The 18,796-nt window shown below is 35.6% G+C and overlaps 4 protein-coding genes across 4 annotated transcripts; 2 read left to right on the top strand and 2 right to left on the bottom strand.

The window, feature by feature from the left end:
* The first annotated feature begins 2,053 nt into the window (after positions 1-2,053).
* On the top strand, positions 2,054-6,485 carry LOC149727045 (COP9 signalosome complex subunit 6-like). Its single transcript, XM_089890667.1, has 7 exons — positions 2,054-2,213; positions 2,768-2,890; positions 3,894-4,025; positions 4,514-4,665; positions 5,103-5,265; positions 5,484-5,677; positions 6,227-6,485. The coding sequence occupies exons 1-7, from the start codon at positions 2,168-2,170 to the stop codon at positions 6,365-6,367; spliced, it is 951 nt and encodes a 316-aa protein (XP_089746793.1). The 5' UTR covers positions 2,054-2,167; the 3' UTR covers positions 6,368-6,485.
* Positions 6,486-7,053: 568 nt separating this feature from the next.
* Positions 7,054-11,705, top strand: LOC149727044 (ferric reductase 1-like). The gene is made up of 5 exons (XM_089890670.1): positions 7,054-7,217; positions 7,674-7,871; positions 8,525-8,638; positions 9,784-10,009; positions 10,648-11,705. The coding sequence occupies exons 1-5, from the start codon at positions 7,140-7,142 to the stop codon at positions 10,728-10,730; spliced, it is 699 nt and encodes a 232-aa protein (XP_089746796.1). The 5' UTR covers positions 7,054-7,139; the 3' UTR covers positions 10,731-11,705.
* Positions 11,706-11,893: 188 nt separating this feature from the next.
* On the bottom strand, positions 11,894-14,991 carry LOC149727043 (secretory phospholipase A2 receptor-like). Its single transcript, XM_089890669.1, has 4 exons — positions 14,813-14,991; positions 13,819-14,100; positions 13,168-13,303; positions 11,894-12,736 (listed from the first exon to the last, which is right to left on the bottom strand). Exons 1-4 carry the CDS (start codon positions 14,880-14,882, stop codon positions 12,472-12,474), a joined length of 753 nt encoding a protein of 250 aa, XP_089746795.1. The 5' UTR covers positions 14,883-14,991; the 3' UTR covers positions 11,894-12,471.
* Positions 14,992-15,193: 202 nt separating this feature from the next.
* On the bottom strand, positions 15,194-18,503 carry LOC149727042 (uncharacterized). The gene is made up of 4 exons (XM_089890671.1): positions 18,169-18,503; positions 17,669-17,953; positions 17,241-17,373; positions 15,194-16,815 (listed from the first exon to the last, which is right to left on the bottom strand). The coding sequence occupies exons 1-4, from the start codon at positions 18,221-18,223 to the stop codon at positions 16,647-16,649; spliced, it is 642 nt and encodes a 213-aa protein (XP_089746797.1). The 5' UTR covers positions 18,224-18,503; the 3' UTR covers positions 15,194-16,646.
* Positions 18,504-18,796: the final 293 nt, after the last annotated feature.

The following is an 18,796-nucleotide window of genomic DNA, read 5'->3' as shown; positions in this document are numbered from 1 at the left end:
CAATTTGCCGTGAAATCGCTGACATAACACCTATGGTTTTTCTTTAATAATAAAATGCTTGTTCTGTGTGGTATGTGTACGCTTTGTACGGTAACAAGAGCTTTGTCTTTATGTTTACATGCCATAACGGTGTGCCACCGCGAGTTCTGAAATTTTGCAAATCTTGTTTTTTTTATTTATTTAATATTATGGTTTCATAGGACAACCAATAAAGCTGTTTATATAAAATACTTTGCAAAATGTGTAGTATATAAATTATTCCAATAAAACACTTTTATTGTTCTGTTTCTCTTATGACACCCACGGCTGAATTAACTTTGTTGTCCCGAATTGCCAATGCAGTGTGAACAGTGTAAACCATTGTCGTAAAGCAAGCGAATACCGTGGCAGCAATGAGTCGAGAAAACCCTCCCGTGTAGGCAGCAGCAACACACGAAGCAATAAAATACAACAGCGTTGAGAACCCATTAAAAATCAGCTCGTTATTTTTCCAAGAAAGGCCGGGGCAAACTCTGTTATTGACATCGGCTAAACAGATAACAAACCGAATTCTAAAAAATGAAAACACGAACTTTACTTGATTTTTTTACAGATTTCTATAGTTACTTACAATGTCAGACTCCATGACGAGACCGAAACGAACATGACAAACTGCCATGCAGGTGACGAATGTAGCAATGTATGAGAAGCAATAATTGCCCAACATATCAAACCAAAAATCATCTCCCATATTTGGAAACTCGCTTGCGGTGAAAACAAATACTGTTTGGTCGGTACTGCTGTTGTTGTGGTGGTACTTGTCGATTCAGTTTCCATGCTTTAACCGAAGAGATAAAATAAATTACATTCATTCCGATTACATCTCACTAGTGAATAGCAACACGTCTTCCCGAAACCCCTCGTCAACCACACAGGATAAACCGACATGTTTGCTATTGACCGCATATAGTTCAAACAATTACTGATGAAACCGCTGATATAACAGTTTCTGATTTTAATAATTAACAGCAACGCGTGGGGTATAATAGTACATACTACGTCTGTGTTCACTTCACGTTTGCACGTATACTGCGATTTGAATTGTTGTTTTTCTATCGGCTTTATTCAAACTATGAAACTGCCCATTCCCTTTTCATTTACTCCCAATTTTTAAAAATGCTAGGAAAATGTACAGTATACCTGAACATTTCGTTTGGGAATTTCGAACAGAAATCATGATAGATCCATCTAATTCAAACTTCAATACATACCAAAAATAACATTGGGTGAAATGAAGTATATAAAAGCAGGCGCGCTTACCAATTTATCATAGCGCCGGAAAATATTAGCAAGGGGTTTTTGAAAACGGTTTGATTGCTTACCGTTTGTTCTACAGCATGGCAAAACTTACCAGGGATTTATTATTGTGTGAAGCCTTGTTTTAAGATAAAAATGATGCGTAGAAGGGCAGCACTGTAATAGGCATATATTATTACGTATTAGATATTTCTTTCCACTATTCTTACCGTGGGTAATATATACTTGGTGAGAATGCGCTCTTATAGAAATCGGTGTGTAAATTTCATTAGTATGGAGAACATATACCCGGTTGTTTGTTATGACGCAAATAACGTCAAAAAACCCTCTTGCATAAACCGAATCATATGTATGCACTAAAACACCTCGAGTAAGCACTAACTGACTACCGGATCAAGGATATTTGAAAATGTGGTGAACATACTTTAAAAATATTATAAACAAACATTGACAAATAATTGTGTGCGTGTGCAGTTTCTATGTAGTCCAAAGTTATAGCAACGTGTTGCGTCTTGTTACAATTTTAGCTCTAGGTTGTTGTTACAAAATTTATGCAGATACGGACACGTTACAGATAGATAAAAACAAAACTTTGAGTACACTTACATGTATATAAATGTGACAATCTTTGCATAAAAACTCCATTACAACACATAAGTCTCATATAAGTGTTAAAGAGCTCAAATAACTAATTCAACACAAGGTACAGGGTTGTACAGAGAACTCTGACCGTGCCTATTCATTACAGCTAAGCTCTCTTGTTTTTCTAAACATACTTTGATTTCTATGATGAAATACTAGTTTTGTTTTTTTGCTGACTCAGCACGTTTTGAGCTTTATCAAACTCAATTCTCAATAAGAACGTTTTAAAATGGATATGGAACAAGGTACTTCAAAGCAGAATAAGGCGGAAAGCGGTAATTAAGTAATTTACGTATATTGTTGTTTATTAAGATTTTACAAAATCGTAAATACTAAATAGTATTTATTTGATACTGAATACATATGTAACATTTATGGCGTTATTTTAGTTGAGTACTTGTATTCAAAGTAACATACATGGCAACTCGTAAGCTGGCACTAGGTGTATCTGTGTATGAACACCCGTGTTATAACGAGTGTCATTTTCCGACCACGCGAAGATAAAGTAAATAAGTTACTTTTACATTCATTCAGTTATATTTCATATCAGATTAAAACTATTTGCCTTTTCTGGTACGTTGAACTGTACATGTTGGTAAAATAAGCTTGGAATAGCGGAACAGCAGTAATTTTGGGGTTTCGGTGCTAGTGAAGAATCCTTTGTTTTACAGATTATGCTCCCCTACCATATCCGTTAAACGTAACAACTAACCACTAAAGGATTCTTTACTAATGCGGGATTCTTCTCTAACCAAAACTATTTTATAATAATTTATATTTCTTTCTAAACAAAAGTGTCAAAATTCGTTAAACATATCTAATATTTCAGCTCCAGTGATGACCGGCAGTGGGACAAGTGGCAGTGTTGCCGTGAAGTTGCATCCACTCGTTATAATGAATATATCAGACCACTGGACAAGACTGAGAGCACAAAATGGAAAGCCTTTACCAGGTATGTATAGGGATGCACATTACAGAATTTCGAATCCGTGAGATTCGAATCCTTTTGTATTCGAATCTAATTACGGGATTCGGTATTCTGTTTAATGACGTAATTACACGTCATCTCATATACTATATTAACAATTTTTGAAACTTATTAATTTTGAAAAAAAATATTTTTGTGTTTGTGGGACTTTCAAGAGTAAACGTTTCGTAACGTCTTTTCATAACCTGCTATACGTTTCATGACGCAAAAACTACCCAATAGTTCAATTTTTGATCATTTTACAGCTCATGTTCCAACAAGGCGGGTATGAAAGAGTCAATAAACTGACTTATGTGGGTAAAATTATTTTTTCCTATAAATATAAAAAGATTCGAAATTCTAGATTCGAAATAAAGTATTCTAGGATATCCTAGAATACCTAATTATTCTGTAATGTGCATCCCTAGGTATGTATATATAACTGATAAATAAAAGATGGCAACTGTTTTGGCAAAGATTTTTAGAATAGTGAAGAATCCTCCAGTATTTTACAGAATAGACTAGTGGAAAGTGTTAGAGGTTGGTAGTTGGGGGTTATTAGTTAGGTGTTAGTATAGTAATAGATATGTATATATACTACAATGCAAAAATCTTGATACTTGACTACGTTCTAATAGTTTTTATAAATATATTATATGTTTTTACGGTTAATTAAATAATGTGACCGATGTTATAGATATATAGTAGAGTGGAGAAAAATGAGATTATAAGACACCTCTTCATATTATTTTCTCGTTTCATTCAGTAGTAAACAGAACCATCAAACTATTTTCTTACTCTCGTAGAGTGTTGGTAAAACAAGATCAAGGTATTTGGATATTATGTGGTAACAATGTCCCATCTCCCCCCCTTTTACTAAATTGATACAATTGTATATGATTACTTGTTCAATAGCAAAAATACTCTCTATAGCAAAAATTTAATAGCAAAAATACTCTGTTATTTTAATATTAAATCGGATTTCTAGTATTTGGAGCACTGATTGGCAAACAAGTGGGTCGAACTATTGAGCTTCTCAACTCCTTTGAACTTCTATATCTTGAAATTAATGATGAGATCTTAATCGACACTGATTATTATTACGCAAAGGAGGAACAGTGTAAGTATATTGAAATAATGTTATTAATTGGGCTGCTTAAAGCTAGGGTTTTTAGGGGTTTCAGAGCTTTTTAATCTATGACCTGATCCATGATTTCCTTCAGTGGTTTAAAAACTAGAAACGGTCAAAGCTTAGTGATACTTTTTCTTATGGAAAGTCCCATGCATTGTCTAAGGCTTATTTTTTTACTCCAGTGGTTTGATTTTACATGTAATTATCAGAAAATTTTTGTGGTACCCTTGGACCAAAATTTAGCGTCTCTACCTATATACAAATTTTGACTTCATGGTATGCTTTTTTACGGGAGAAGAAAATTTGGGAAATTTTTCAGCATTTAAAGCAGCCTTAGGGATTTTAAATTTGCAAATATAAAAAAAAAACAATATTAGAATAAAAATAGCTTATAAACAAACAGATTTTTTTTCATCATTTACAATACAGTCGTACACCATTAGAAACACCAAAACTAACTGGTTTTGTATTTTAAGTCAAGCAGGTTTTTAAAGACCTGGATTTCCATGGTTGGTACACAACAGGGGGGAGCCCGACAGAGCTTGATATGAAGATTCATAAACAGATTTGTGACATCATAGAAAGTCCAATATTTCTCAAACTCAACCCACAAGCTGCATCAACAGATGTGAGAATACTTGGAAACTATTTGAGGATATTTTATGTTTTTTTTGTGCATTATTGGTATTCCAACCCAGTGGTCACTATTGGGTTGTTTAAATTTTCACCATGCAGAAAAAAACGCCGACAAATACTTGGTAACTCGGAGGCTGGCAAGAGTTGTTTGAAACAAAATACAGTGACCAGTGTTATAACAAAACATACCCTCTTTTCGCGTAAAACACGCCCTTTACACCTTGATGGCAAACCTTACTCGTATAATAAGAATTGGCTTAACCTCCTAAAACACAGAACTATTCACTCTAACTAATTATTTTACAATAATACACTCAACTTTTTAATACAGTATTATAAATATATATATATAATCAAAATAAAAAATTACAATTTTTGGGGGACTTCCGATGTCTGCCACTGGCTATAAATGTTTTTTCCATGCTGCAGCTACCGTTAAATGTTTATGAATCTGTGATTGACGTTACCGACGGCAACGCTGTATCTCGGTTAGTCACCCTTAACTACACTCTCGCAACAGAGGAAGCCGAGCGAATCGGAGTCGATCACGTCGCACGAGTTTCAAACGTTGATTCTAATTCCGTTTCATACGGTAAGCTGTTCTTGTTGTTTACTTTTTGTTGTCTTCGCTTTTCAACTGCTTAAGTTTTTTGACTTTTTGGGAATTTGCGATCTTAAAAACAAAGATAAAATAACGTAGTTTTATTTATCTCTTTAAAATTTAAATGCTTTGTTTTATGCTAGTTGTAGTACTATTGTAATGAATTTTTATTAACACACAAGCTGTAAGTATGTTGAACCACTTTCCAGCTTCTGAGCATCTTTCCAGCCAACACAGCTCTATATCGATGCTCTACACACGAGTAAGGCTGCTTAGAGACTACACCGAGGCTGTCCGTAAAGGGGAACTCCCTCGAGACAATGAAATTTTGCGATTATTAAACGCACTTTGTAAGCGACTACCTGTGCTTGGTGCAGAATCCTTAACCAGTGACCTTCATAATGTAAGATGCTGTTTGTATTTTGCGTAATTTTTTAACTTTGTGTATCTGTTGATTGCATTTTAAGTAATTGAATGATCATTCTGTCTGAATACGCCAAATGTGTCTGGTGTATACGAAGACACTTATATTATAACTTGACAGTGTGCATGAGGTGTATGAATAGTGTACATGAGGTGTATGGTGTATGAATACACCATGTGTGTCTGGTGTATAAGAAGACACCCATGTTATACCTTGACAGTGAGCATGAGGTGTATGAATACACCATATGTGCCTATTGTATAAAAAGACACCTATGTTATAACTCGACAGCAAGCATGAGGTGTATGAATACACCATGTGTATCTAGCGTATAAAAAACACCCATTTGATAACTCAACAGTAAGCATGATGTGTATGAATGAATACACCATGTGTGTATGGTGTATAAAAAGACACCTATGTTATAACTTGACAGTAAGCATGAGGTATACAAATACACCATGTGTGTCTGGCATATCGGGGCAATGTTACAAAAAAATTGTGTTAACTGTCTTTCTTTTTCCACAGCAATACAATGATGTTACTCTGATGACATATTTAGGTGTTATGAGCAAAGGAAGCCAAACAATGAATCAATTTATTTCAAAATTTAACATTCTTCTTGACAGACAAAATGCAGGGCGTCGTCTAAGAGGACTTTTTATTTAAAAAGATGTTTTTCTTGTTATTTTCTTTAATCTGTATGAAGTCGCCCTGGTTCCCACAAAAAGACGAAAGTTTCAATAAAAAAAAATTTTAAAGGGGGGTCGTAAACCCTGCAACTTTCCCTAGTGGCTGCGCGACTGTCTATTAATCTCATGGCCATTATTCTGCAGTTTGAAATGTTTCATTTGAAAATGATGTTGTGGTAATTCAGAAACTGGATGAAGAGTTACTGTTTTTTGGGGGGATAATTTTTTTGTCCTAATTGCTGCTTGTTGTAAACAGTTCTCCGGGTGTTGAAAGCAGATTTGGTCAATATTTCAGTGTTGCGTTTTGTAAAAGAGAGAACTGAGTATATAGAATTGTTGTGACAACAATACGTTTGAACACACAGAACAAACAAAACGATAACTCAAACTTCTGACAGCAAACAGGAAATTTGATTAACATACAAATTAAAATGTCGTCAGGAAAATTTAAGGCTCAGAATGTGTATAAGAGGAAGCTATATTCGAGTCAATAGGCTATTTAGTAAAAAACGAAGTATACAGTTGTACTGTGTTAGGGGTAAGGGATCATTCGCTGGAGCGGATTGTTTAGTTAGATATTGGCTAGTTGAATAGGTTAACTTAATGCACATTCAGTTAATTTGTGAAAATTGCTGTATTATGTTTTAGACTTACATTTTGTGTGATAACCTACTAAGTTTAAGCTGTATTAGTTTTCAGCAAATTGTTCGTATTTTAGCAATTGTTTTTAAGCCAAAAACTGTCCAGTAATGATTAAGGCTACTTTAGTTTCGGTTCTGTTTCTGGTTTGCTGTTGCAACGCTGGTACGAAAACGAAATACCCAGCAGTAAGTGTGTGTTAATAATATAGACTGTATAAACTAGATTGTTTTAGTTTTAGACTATATATCATTCCGGGCGTTTTCTCGTCGACTATCCCCCCAACAATATAGCCGCTGATAGGCTATATACGTCCGCCATTTTGTAGCATTTTCGCGTATCCGCGTAGTTTCTCTTTAGTGTTCATTTGTATCGTGTAAAGATAAAACGACACATAATAAACAGTTAAGTATATAGTAGGGCTGGGTAAGAAGGGACACCTTTAGCACCTAATATCTTGATCGTGTTTTAAACAATTAACAACGGTCTATCAGAGTCGCAGGCATGCTGTTTTAAAATTCGTTAAATGTTCTTTGTTTACTACAAAATGGTACGAGAAAATAGAATGCAACGGTGTCCCTTTTTCCCCCACCCTACTATATAACTTCTTCATACGAGTTGTAGTTACTTCCGTATTTCTACAGCACAACGCTCAAGATGACATCAAAAAAGTTGCTTCTTATGGTAGTTGGACATGGAATGTGTCATCAAACTGTAATCCTGCTTGTCGAACTGTATCTTGGGAAAAAGTGGACGAAGTTGGCGTAATCAATGTCAAATTTACATTGTCGGGGCCCGACGTGGGATACTTGGCTGTATCCATTTCTGAAAACGAAGACATGGTATTTAAAAACAACGTCTGTTCAATTATAACATTGATAAGATTATTTGCCCCTTCGATTACAGTAGCAAACATCAAATGGTTATTCAAAACAAAAAATATAAATTATAGCGACAAAGCGATAATTGTTAAAACACGCTTATTGTTATAAACACGTATGTAACTTTAATTGAAAGAAAAAAAGCGTAGTCGCTACATCCAGCAGACGAATAACGAGCCATTTATATTTAATTTTTTCAAGTTAAAGGTGTACATGTATATTAGCGACTTGTTTCTAATCTGTAAAAGTGACATTAACGCATGTCCAAATTGTCAGCCATACATACAAATTAAAAATATAAATTCCAAAAAATACTTACAAAGTTAAATAAGTCGATAATTGGTATAACTCGTATTCTGGCACGAGGTGTATGACACGGAACGCCCGTGCTAACCACTGTCGTTTTCCGGCCACGAGAGGTTAAATAAGTTAATTTTTTTTATTTAATGCCTCCGTTTCCCTAACCACCTAAAATTGTAAAGAATACGCATAAAAGCATTATTTTTAAAGTTTACGAAATATAAATTGTGAAAGATTAAAAAAAGTTTTAAGTTTTTAGGATTATCTTTATTTTAGAATATTTTCTAAGCACGAATGTTGTACATGTATTTTAGGGCCCAGCTGATGACGTATACATATGTGTTGTGATGCCACCTGCAAACACAAGTGATGTTGTAATAACTTCTGGATACCTTACTGGACACGGTCCAGCCACCGTCACTGGACCCGTAAATATATTTGTTTTAATAACACCTTGTTAAGGTGGCTGTACACAGTATCTGGAATTCGTCCGTTTTGTCTGTTTTGTCCGGATTTCGCTGCCGCATGCGGAACTCGGTAATGGGTTTGCATACGACTTCGCAGCAAGCGAATTCGCATGTCGGATACTGTGTACAGCCACCTTAACCGGGTTTTTATACCGTTTTAAGTACTTTTGGCACTACGCATAGTGTAGTATCGATTTTTTACTCCTCTTGTAAAAACGGGTCGTTTATTATATATACTGTGGGGTAGAATGGTATATCGTTAGCACCTATAAATCCCATATTTTCTGAACGTGTCTTGGGCAATTAACAACGCTATTTTAGAGCCGTGAAGCTGCGGTTATATATTTTTGTAAATTTTCTTTGTCACTTCCAAATTAGACGATAAAAAGAGTCAATCATGTCCCATCTTACCCCACGTTAATATATTCCAATGTTTCAAAAACGGTCTATAAGAGTTACGGTTTTATAATTCGTTTAAGCTTCTTCGTTTAGCCTACTACTAAATGCTCGCGACAAGAAAATAGAGTAAAAAGATGTCCCATATTCCCCCACCCTACTACACGCTGCAGTGCAGCTTATGTGCAACCATTTCCTTCCGGTGTAATAGAAACCGAGATGAAAACAATATTTAATTAATCAGAAATGTTTATATATCACATATCCTTCGGAAACACATTTATACTCCAGTAAATTAGTATACTATCTCAGGTTGCGCGGCACCAAAATATGCCACGTCCACAGTAACCTATTATAAAATTATATTGTCGATTAAGTTATTGCCTGTACAATGAACGTCGCCGTGGCACAGTTGGTTAGTGCGTGTGCCTCTAACCAAGAGGTAATGGCTTCAAGGCTCGACGCTGCTACCATTGTGGGCGTATGTGTTCTTGGGCAAGACACTTAACGGCAATTGCTCCAACCCAGTGGTCACTAACGGGTTGTCCAATTTATTAGCTATACATAAAAAAATGAAAAAAATCCCCCCAAAAACAATCCCCCACAAAGTAAAATACCTGGTAACTCACGAGGTGTATGATCACCCGTGAGATAACGACTTTCGTTTGCCGGCCACGCTAGGATAAAGTAAATTACATTCATCGATTCAGGTTCCTACACAATTGTCAAGTGTCGCAAATGGTTCCGTTTCGTGTACGTTTTACCGCCCTTTGAGCGTCACGCGAAATATTAGCGGCACCTACCATACGTGGGACGTTAACACAGGGACGTTCAACCTTCTCTACGCTGAGGGGCCAGTAACTGCTGCTGGTTCTATTCGACGACACACATATCGTGCCTTTACGCACGGCGTATTTAATTTGTTTGAACCCGAAGGTATATATACCAGATCTAAACTGTATATTTATTATTCACATTATTTTAAAGCTTTAAAATTTAAAGTAAATGAACTTATTTAACTATTTTTACCTTTCTTCTATATTGGTTTGATAAAATAGAACTTACAAAAAGTGGTAAAATAGCGAAATTGATAAAAAAAATGCGAAATATACATTATATTTTGTCTTTTCTGGTTTAAGGCGCATAGAACACCACACAAAACACTTTGAGTTCTTTTAGAGTTATTTTAACGTACTTAATAATTATAAAATACAGTTTCTTCTGTTTCTAAATCAAAAAATAATATAGTAGGGTGGGGGAATATGGGACACTTTTAGCCCTGAATACCCAAATATCCAGATCGTATTTTAAACAAACCACAACGGTCCATGGGAGTCGTGAGGATACGGTTTTATAATTATTTGACTATTCTTCGTTTACTGCCATATAGGACAAGAAAATAGAATAAAAAGGTGTCCCATCTCCCCCCACCCTACTATACGTTATTTTTCGTGATTAATTACCCTGACTTAGTTATTTTCGTTCTGCCATTAGGACATTCAACTATTACTAATTAAATTTTTGTTGTCCATAATAGCGTAGTTACTGTCACTATTAAAACTGTTTTCTTACAGGTTCGGGTGCTGCATCTTCCCTAAAGTCTCAATCTGTTGCAATTCTTACTTTGGTTGCCTGCTTTACGTACGCATTATTTTAAATGGTCGAATAATAGAGACCAATGCTTTACCTCATACTATTTAGATATATTACGGTGGCGTAATATAGGACACCTTTAGCACATATTATTAAAATATCCTGATCGTGTTTTAAACAAACAACGGTCTATGGGAGTCGTGAGGATACGGTTTTATAATTATTTGAATGATCTTTGTTTTTTACCAAATTGGTCGGGAAGATATAATTAAAAGGTGTCCCTTTTTCCCCCACCCTACCATATATTTATACTTCAACTTATTACATACTTATATATAAGCTACACATAAAGTAGGGTAAAATGTTTTATGTTTTATTTTCTTTTATGGCCCATTTGGTAGTAAACAAAAAAAATTTGCAAAATTATATAACCGTATCATTAAATCTATAATATAAAGTTGGTAATTGTTAAAAAAAAACGAATTAGAAAATATTGGATATAGTGTGCTGACGCATCCATATCTTACCTCACAGTACAATATAGCTGTTAAAGTTTTTACTGCAAACTTTATTTATTTAAGAGCATTTCAATATAACTTTGATGGAAATTTGTCATTTTATAGTTATTTTGATACATTTCGTAGCGAGACACTGTTTTACCGTTAAATAAACAGGTAAAATAAAGTATATGAATGACAATATATAGTGGGGCGGGTAAAGATGGGACACAAAAACATTCAAGGAACTATAAAAATATAGCTTCACGATTCACATAGACCGTTGTTAATTGTTTAAAACACGATCAAGATATGTGAATATGATGTACTAAATGTGTCCCGCCCCACTATACATATAAAAACACGCATAATGAATTAAAGTGCGAGTCTAACATAATATGCATAAACCATTTTCTTAAATTATAGCAACTTAAAGTCGTTTTCTGATTCTTTTTTTTACAATTTCGCAATCTGTTTGGTATATTTATAGTTTATTCGGTTTATGCAAATATACAGAGCAATGATTCGTACATTTCACAACACACGAGTAATCACTGCTGATCAAATATTTTGCCTTGCTATTTCAACTTCGCTTATTTACATGGGCGTATATAGTGAATGTAACTTACTTTACTTTATCCTCGCGTGGCCGGAAAACGACAGTCGTTATAACACGGGTGTGCACCTCGCGCCAGCTTACGAGTTACCAAGTATGTTACTTTGTGAATGATTATTTTTTTTTGGATTTTTTTTCTCATTTTTATGTATGGCTGATAATTTGGACAACCCATTAGTGACCACTGGGTTGGAGCAATTGCCGTAAAGTGTCTTGCTCAAGGACACATACGCCCACAATGGTAGCAGCGACGAGCCTTGAACCCATTACCTCTGGGTTAGAGGCAGGCGCGCTAACCACTACGCCACGGCGCCGGAGTGCTTGTTATAAAAACTACTAAAACTATAATTACGATTCTAGAGAATAATAAAATCTCTGAAATATTATGTGAAAATTTGGAATAGCAAACACTGCCACCATTGTGGGCGTATGTGTCCTTGGGCAAGACGCTTAACGACAATTGCTCCAAACCAGTGGTCACTATAATGGTTAAATTGCCAGCCATACAATAAAAATATATATGCTAAAATAAATCAAACAATTTCTCGCAAAGTTATACATGTGGTAACTCGTAAGCAGCAGGCACGAGGTGTATGAAACAGAACACCAGTGTTATAATGTCTGTCGTTTTCCTGCCACGCAAGAATAAAGCAAGTTACTTTCATTCATTCATACATTTATTCAAATATTTTTTATGGACCGCCATCATCTTGAACCGGCGCGATTCGCTCGCATACCACGCTACTTGTTTGGTCGCAATCCTGTGTTTTCCACTTGTTGCCCGTGTGACTAACGACGCAGAACTTGTTTTGGTGAGGTTCCCCAGGTTTCCAGTTGCTATCCAACGACAACTTTGTCCAGTTTTCCCAGAAAAACTTTCCATTTCCATTTTCCCTTTTTAATCCTATCCAGTGACGGTCCTCAAATATATCATTGTAATTATTTCCACCATTGGCGCTGTGGAAAATTACAGTTAGAAAATAGTAAAGATTTTTTTAATATAGTAGGGTACGTGGGGGGAAAATAAATGGTACACTTTTTCGTGTTATTTTCCCCTTCCATTTTGTAGTAAACAGAGAAGAATTGAAGAATTGTAAAACCGTTTTCTCACGACTTCTATGGACGGTTGTTAATTGTTTGAAACACGATCGGGGTATTTGAATATTATATGTGCTAATTACAGATTAATTTTTAGTTCTAGATTAAATGGTTTATAGGCCCCTTTTAGAAATTAATACAACCACGCACAAAGTAACATACGTAGTTATTCGTATAAGCCAACACAAGGTGTAGAAAAAATAACACCGGTGGAAAAAACGACTGTCGTGTACCCGCCACGAGGATAAAGTATTTTACATTTAAAGTAAAGAATTTATCTGAATACTTACGCAATTTCCATTGGTCCAAATACCGGCAGCCACGCCCCCTCTGAACGACACGCCTCTTTTGCCTTTTCATACGTCGTAACCCCCTGCAGAGCTTTGTAGGCGTAACCGTTGTATTTTCGCCAATCAGACCCAACATCTAAAAACACAAAAGTTAATGTAGTACCGTACCGCTAATAGCTGTATATGAAGCAGAACCTTCGTGTTACAACGACTGTCGTGCCTTTTACCCGCCATGCCAGGATAAATAAGTTACATTAATTCGTTTGTCTGCTAGGTGTAGCGACCGCGCTTATTTTCTTCTAGCAATTGAATGTAAAAATGTTTTTAACTGTAAACGTGTTTTAACAGCTGTTGTTTTGTCGCTATATTCTGTCTGTTCGTTTACAATGTTTATAAATCTTCGCTACCGTGAGAGAGACAAATAAAGTTATACTTATAGTAGGGTGGGGGAAGATGGGACATCTCTTCATTCCATTTTCTCTTTCCAATTAGTAGTAAACAAAAAAATTCAAAGAATTATAAAACCGTCTGCTCACGACTCCCATAGACCGTTAGTAATTGTTTAAAACATGGTCAGGATATTAGGATAATATGTGCTAAAGGTGTCCCATCTGTCCCCACCCTACTATATTATACTTCATTTATTTATACCGTCAGTGTAAACAATCCATTCCACGGTTAATAACATCCAATCCCAGCCCTGGGTATCGTCAATTCGTTCCAATCGTACTTGAACTCTGTCCTGTGATATTTCGAGCACAATAACGTCGAAATTAATTTCTACTGAACTGTCTGCTGGTTTCACTTTGACGGAAACGGCTTTTGGTGGCGTTTGGAAACACATATTGAAAAGAAATTCAGTTATCGTTGTATCCTTGAAAGAGTATGAGTGTTCTTCTGTTGTTTCTCTATAGAATGAAAGTTTTTCTTCGCCTAGAACAGTGTATAAAAGTTACAAAGGAATTTTAAATACAGTTAACCTGTTTAAAATTCAGCCAGTTTTCAACATATTTTGTTCTGGACAAAAAGTTCTTTTTGATCGTAATTTGCTGCTGTTTTGAATTCAAAACGAAGTTAAGTTATACATTTATCATTGCTGTGTTGGCTGTACGGGTTACCGGCGTTGGGATACAGTAAAGTTTAATTAAATGTTTAATAAAAGAAAGCAGATTAAATTGTAATAGTAAGAAAAACAAATTCTCTAAAAAATAATCACACACAAAATTATATACGTTGTAACTCGTAAGCTGGCACAAGGTGTATGAAACAGAACACTCTTGTTGTTACATAACCACTGTCGTTGCCCGCCACGCGGGGTTAAATAAGTGACATCTATTTCAAAAGCATTAGCTGCATTTGTTAGCAAATTTATCGCATGCATACATAAAAATATACGGCAAGAAAAAATACACAATTACTATATAGAGTAGGGTGGGGGCAGATGGGACACCTTTAGTACGTAATATCCGAATATCCCGATCGTGTTTTAAACAAGTCACAATAACGGTCTATGGGAGTCATGAGAATACGATTTTATAATTCATTAATATTTTTTGTTTACTACTAAATAGGACTAGATAATACAATGAAAAGGTGTCCCATCTTCTCCCAACCTACTATAAATAACTTTACATGCAATACTTACTTAGTACAATTGCTGGCAATATTATCCATACCATAAACAAAACTAAATACCCTAAACTTTTCGTCGACATTATCTCGATTCAACAGAGCTGGTCAAATAGAACTCTGAGATTGTTGGTTATTATATGCACAGTAATGTTAATGTGCATAGCATAACTGTGCTATACAGCGTTCGTTTTCTAAGATGTATACGCACTGTCCGTCATTTGACATCTGCGCAGTGAGAAACGTCATCGCCGATTAGTCTGAAAACTTACGACATAAAAGTAAACGAAGAGAGACGCATTTAATTTCTACAAGAAACACTAGATATGAGTGATGACTTATTTATTTTGGATGCATATATACATATATACAAGGGCAGCAATATGTTAAATTTACATATATGCTGCTATAAAACGGTATCCTCACGACTCCCTATATAAACTGTTGTTATTTGTTTAAAACACAATGAGAATATTTGAATATTATGTGCCAAAAGTGTCCCATCTTCCCCCTCTCTTCTATTTTATTGTGCATTGATTTAGGCATACAGGTAGTATAATGTACACTATTGGTAGGAGTTACCGTGAGTGGATGCTGAGGCATTGTAGAGTAGGGGGGAACATTGTTTTAGTAAGGTGGGGTAAGATGGGATTTTATTCTATTTACTTGTCTCATAGGGTATAGTAAACAACGTTTATATATATATATCCGTGGCCCCGCGATCCTAAAAAAACGTTGTTAATTGTTTAAAACAACGATCAAAGACTGGTATTGAATTGCAAACAGTATATCCCATCTTACCCTACAGAACCATATTTAAAAAATCTCCTTATTTAGTATCGGGCGTAACATTACTTTGTGTGGCGAAACATACCGCCATGCAAATAACGTTGTTGTACAACAGGTATAGTTTTAATTCAAAATTCCTTTGAAGCGATATGATGTACAGTATTTTTTGTATTCCATTTAAGCATGTTTATATATGGACTCCAGTCCAAATTATCAACCACACATAAAAAAATGAAAAAAAATCCGCCTAAATAATATAATTACCCATCACAAAGTAACATACTTGGTAACTCGTAAGCGGGCACGAGGTTTATGAAACAGAACACCCGTGTTATAACGACTGTCCTTTTTCGGCCACGCTAAGATAAAGTAAGTTGCATTTACTCATTCACTCATTCACTCATTCACTCATTCACTCATTCACTCATTCACTCATTCACTCATTCACTCATTCACTCATTCACTCATTCACTCATTCACTCATTCACTCACTCACTCACTCACTCACTCACTCACTCACTCACTCACTCATTCACTCATTCACTCATTCACTCATTCACTCATTCACTCATTCACTCATTCACTCATTCACTCATTCACTCATTCACTCATTCACTCATTCACTCATTCACTCATTCACTCATTCACTCATTCACTCATTCACTCATTCACTCATTCACTCATTCACTCATTCACTCATTCACTCATTCACTCATTCACTCATTCACTCATTCACTCATTCACTCATTCACTCATTCACTCATTCACTCATTCACTCATTCACTCATTCACTCATTCACTCATTCACTCATTCACTCATTCACTCCTTCACTCCTTCACTCATTCACTCATTCACTCATTCACTCATTCACTCATTCACTCATTCACTCATTCACTCATTCACTCATTCACTCATTCACTCATTCACTCATTAATTTATAATCTAAACTGGAAAGGGTCTTTCACACACCACGCGTCGTAGCTGAGAACACCTTGAAGTTCTCCAGTATAGAGACGACGGATCTCGCAGGATAGCGGTGTATCGTTTCATGTATACGCATTCAGCGATGCCAGTAGAAATGATTTGAGGTTCGCCTATATCCCAGTTGTTTCTGGCAAACGATTCCAACCAGTTTTCCCACAGAAAATTGACGGTGTGTTTGTCTTTGGCCAGTCCAATCCAGCGACCATGAAATTCTACTGCTGATGCACCTAATTGTTTCACGGTCGCTGCGATAATGGGTAATTTTTAGAGATGTTTTAAGTTGGTTTGGTGTTATGTTGCGTGGTTTTGTCGAGCATTCGTTAGCATTTTTGGTTATTTTAATTCTCACCACTGCTGCTTATATTGTGGGCATATATGTGTTCTTGGGTAAGACATTTAACGGCAATAGCTCCAAACCAGTAGTCACTAATGGGTTGTCTAAAGACTCTAAACTGTCAGCCACACAGCAAAAAATCACCCACAAAGTTACATATACGTATAACTAGTAAGCTGGTACGAGGTGAATTAACACCTGTGTTACAACGCCTGGCATTTTTAGGCCACGCGAGAATAAAGTAAGTTACATACATTCATTCAGGCGCGTTCATTTACATACAGCATATAAATTGCAATTTCCTAAAACAGCTAGTGGTTATAACTTATGACTTACGCCATTGGTCCATACACTGGTAGCCACGCCCCAATTTCTCGACACGCCTCTCTGGCCCCATTGTACGTCATTTCAGTTGGTAACTGCTTGTAAGCATATCCATTGCTGAGTTTTTGCCAATCAGTTCCCAACTCTATATATGTAAACACAATTTGATTTTCTATTTGTATTTGTAATATTTTGCGAGAATGGGTTAACTATGGCAGAAACTTTGGGTCTTATAGTACTGTGAGGGAATATGGGATAATGTAGGCACTAAAATACTATATTCCCTTACTGTGATTTAAACAATTAACAACGGTATTTTATTGGGTTGTGAGGCAACGGTTATATAAATCTGTAAATATTCTTTGTTTGTTACCAATTGTTACAAAAAAATGTATGTAGTTTTATCATTTAAGAAATCCAGTAAAAAGGAAACTAATTACCGCTGAGATAAACAATCCACTCAATATCCAATAACACCCAGTTCCAAGACGTCCTATCAAATGCTTTTTCAAGATTGATTATCATTCGATCATGCTGGATTTCTAAGACGGTGACGTTAAAGTTAGGATTGAACAGAGTGGCTTTTGCTAGTTTTGCTTTAACTGCAGCGGTTTTTGGTGGTGTCTGGAAACACATGTTGAACAGAATTTCGTCCGTGGTCGTAGACTGGAGAGAGTAGGAATATTGCTGGACCTTGTCTCTGTAGAACGACGGTATCACATTGCCTGGAAAATAGGCGTAAGTGTATCAGAACTTAGCTAGAAAATGCATTATATTTGTGACCTGTATACAGATATAGCATAATACACCTAATGACAATAATTGCTCCAACCCAGTGGTCACTACTAATGAGCTGCATGTTGGCTTATATATGACATCACTTTAGCTCTGACTCAACACGCCAAAACAAAATAACAGCCCATTACCAAGCGCAAATTACCTTTTGACGACATCATTAAGAATAAGAAAAGAAAAACGTAATACAATATTTCCATCGTTATTTTACACAAAATCTCTTGGTTTCTCTAGGCAGTAAAAGCTATATCGCCCCTTGATTCTTGTTCTGGTGTTTGGTGAACAGTTCAGATTACAGTGTATTGGTAAATAAACTGTGTATGTATTACAACGACAATCCATACGTCATGTTTTTACCGATTATTTTTACGAAATTAATTTACTTTTTTAGGGCAGCGCAGGTTCATGTTTTGTGTTTTCAGATTTTTCTGAAATTTTGACAAAATTGGCGGTTCCCTTTAACATTTAACGAACGAAACTTAACGCTTATTTATTAAAACAGTTTAAACGCTTATTTATTAAAACAGTTTAAAGTAAAACACCTACGTTACTAAACCAGTGCTCACGTAATGTGTTTTGCAAAAAAAAACGGAGGTGTTTAATACGTGTTTCATGTATATTAATATCACAAAAGTATATACTCGGGAAACTTTAACTAGTATTATTTTAATGAGTAAACTTGTTTGCAAAAGCCATATATAAAGCCTGTTTCAATATTTCATTGAAATACAACCCACGTTTTACGTCACGCCTGACGTAAGCTACGTCATTTT

The sequence above is a fragment of the Ciona robusta genome, chromosome 12, assembly GCF_009617815.1.
Source record: "Ciona robusta chromosome 12, ASM961781v2".
NCBI lineage: Eukaryota > Metazoa > Chordata > Ascidiacea > Phlebobranchia > Cionidae > Ciona > Ciona robusta.
The sequence above is the reverse complement of the archived record's forward strand: the minus strand, read 5'-3'. Positions and strand labels throughout refer to the sequence as shown.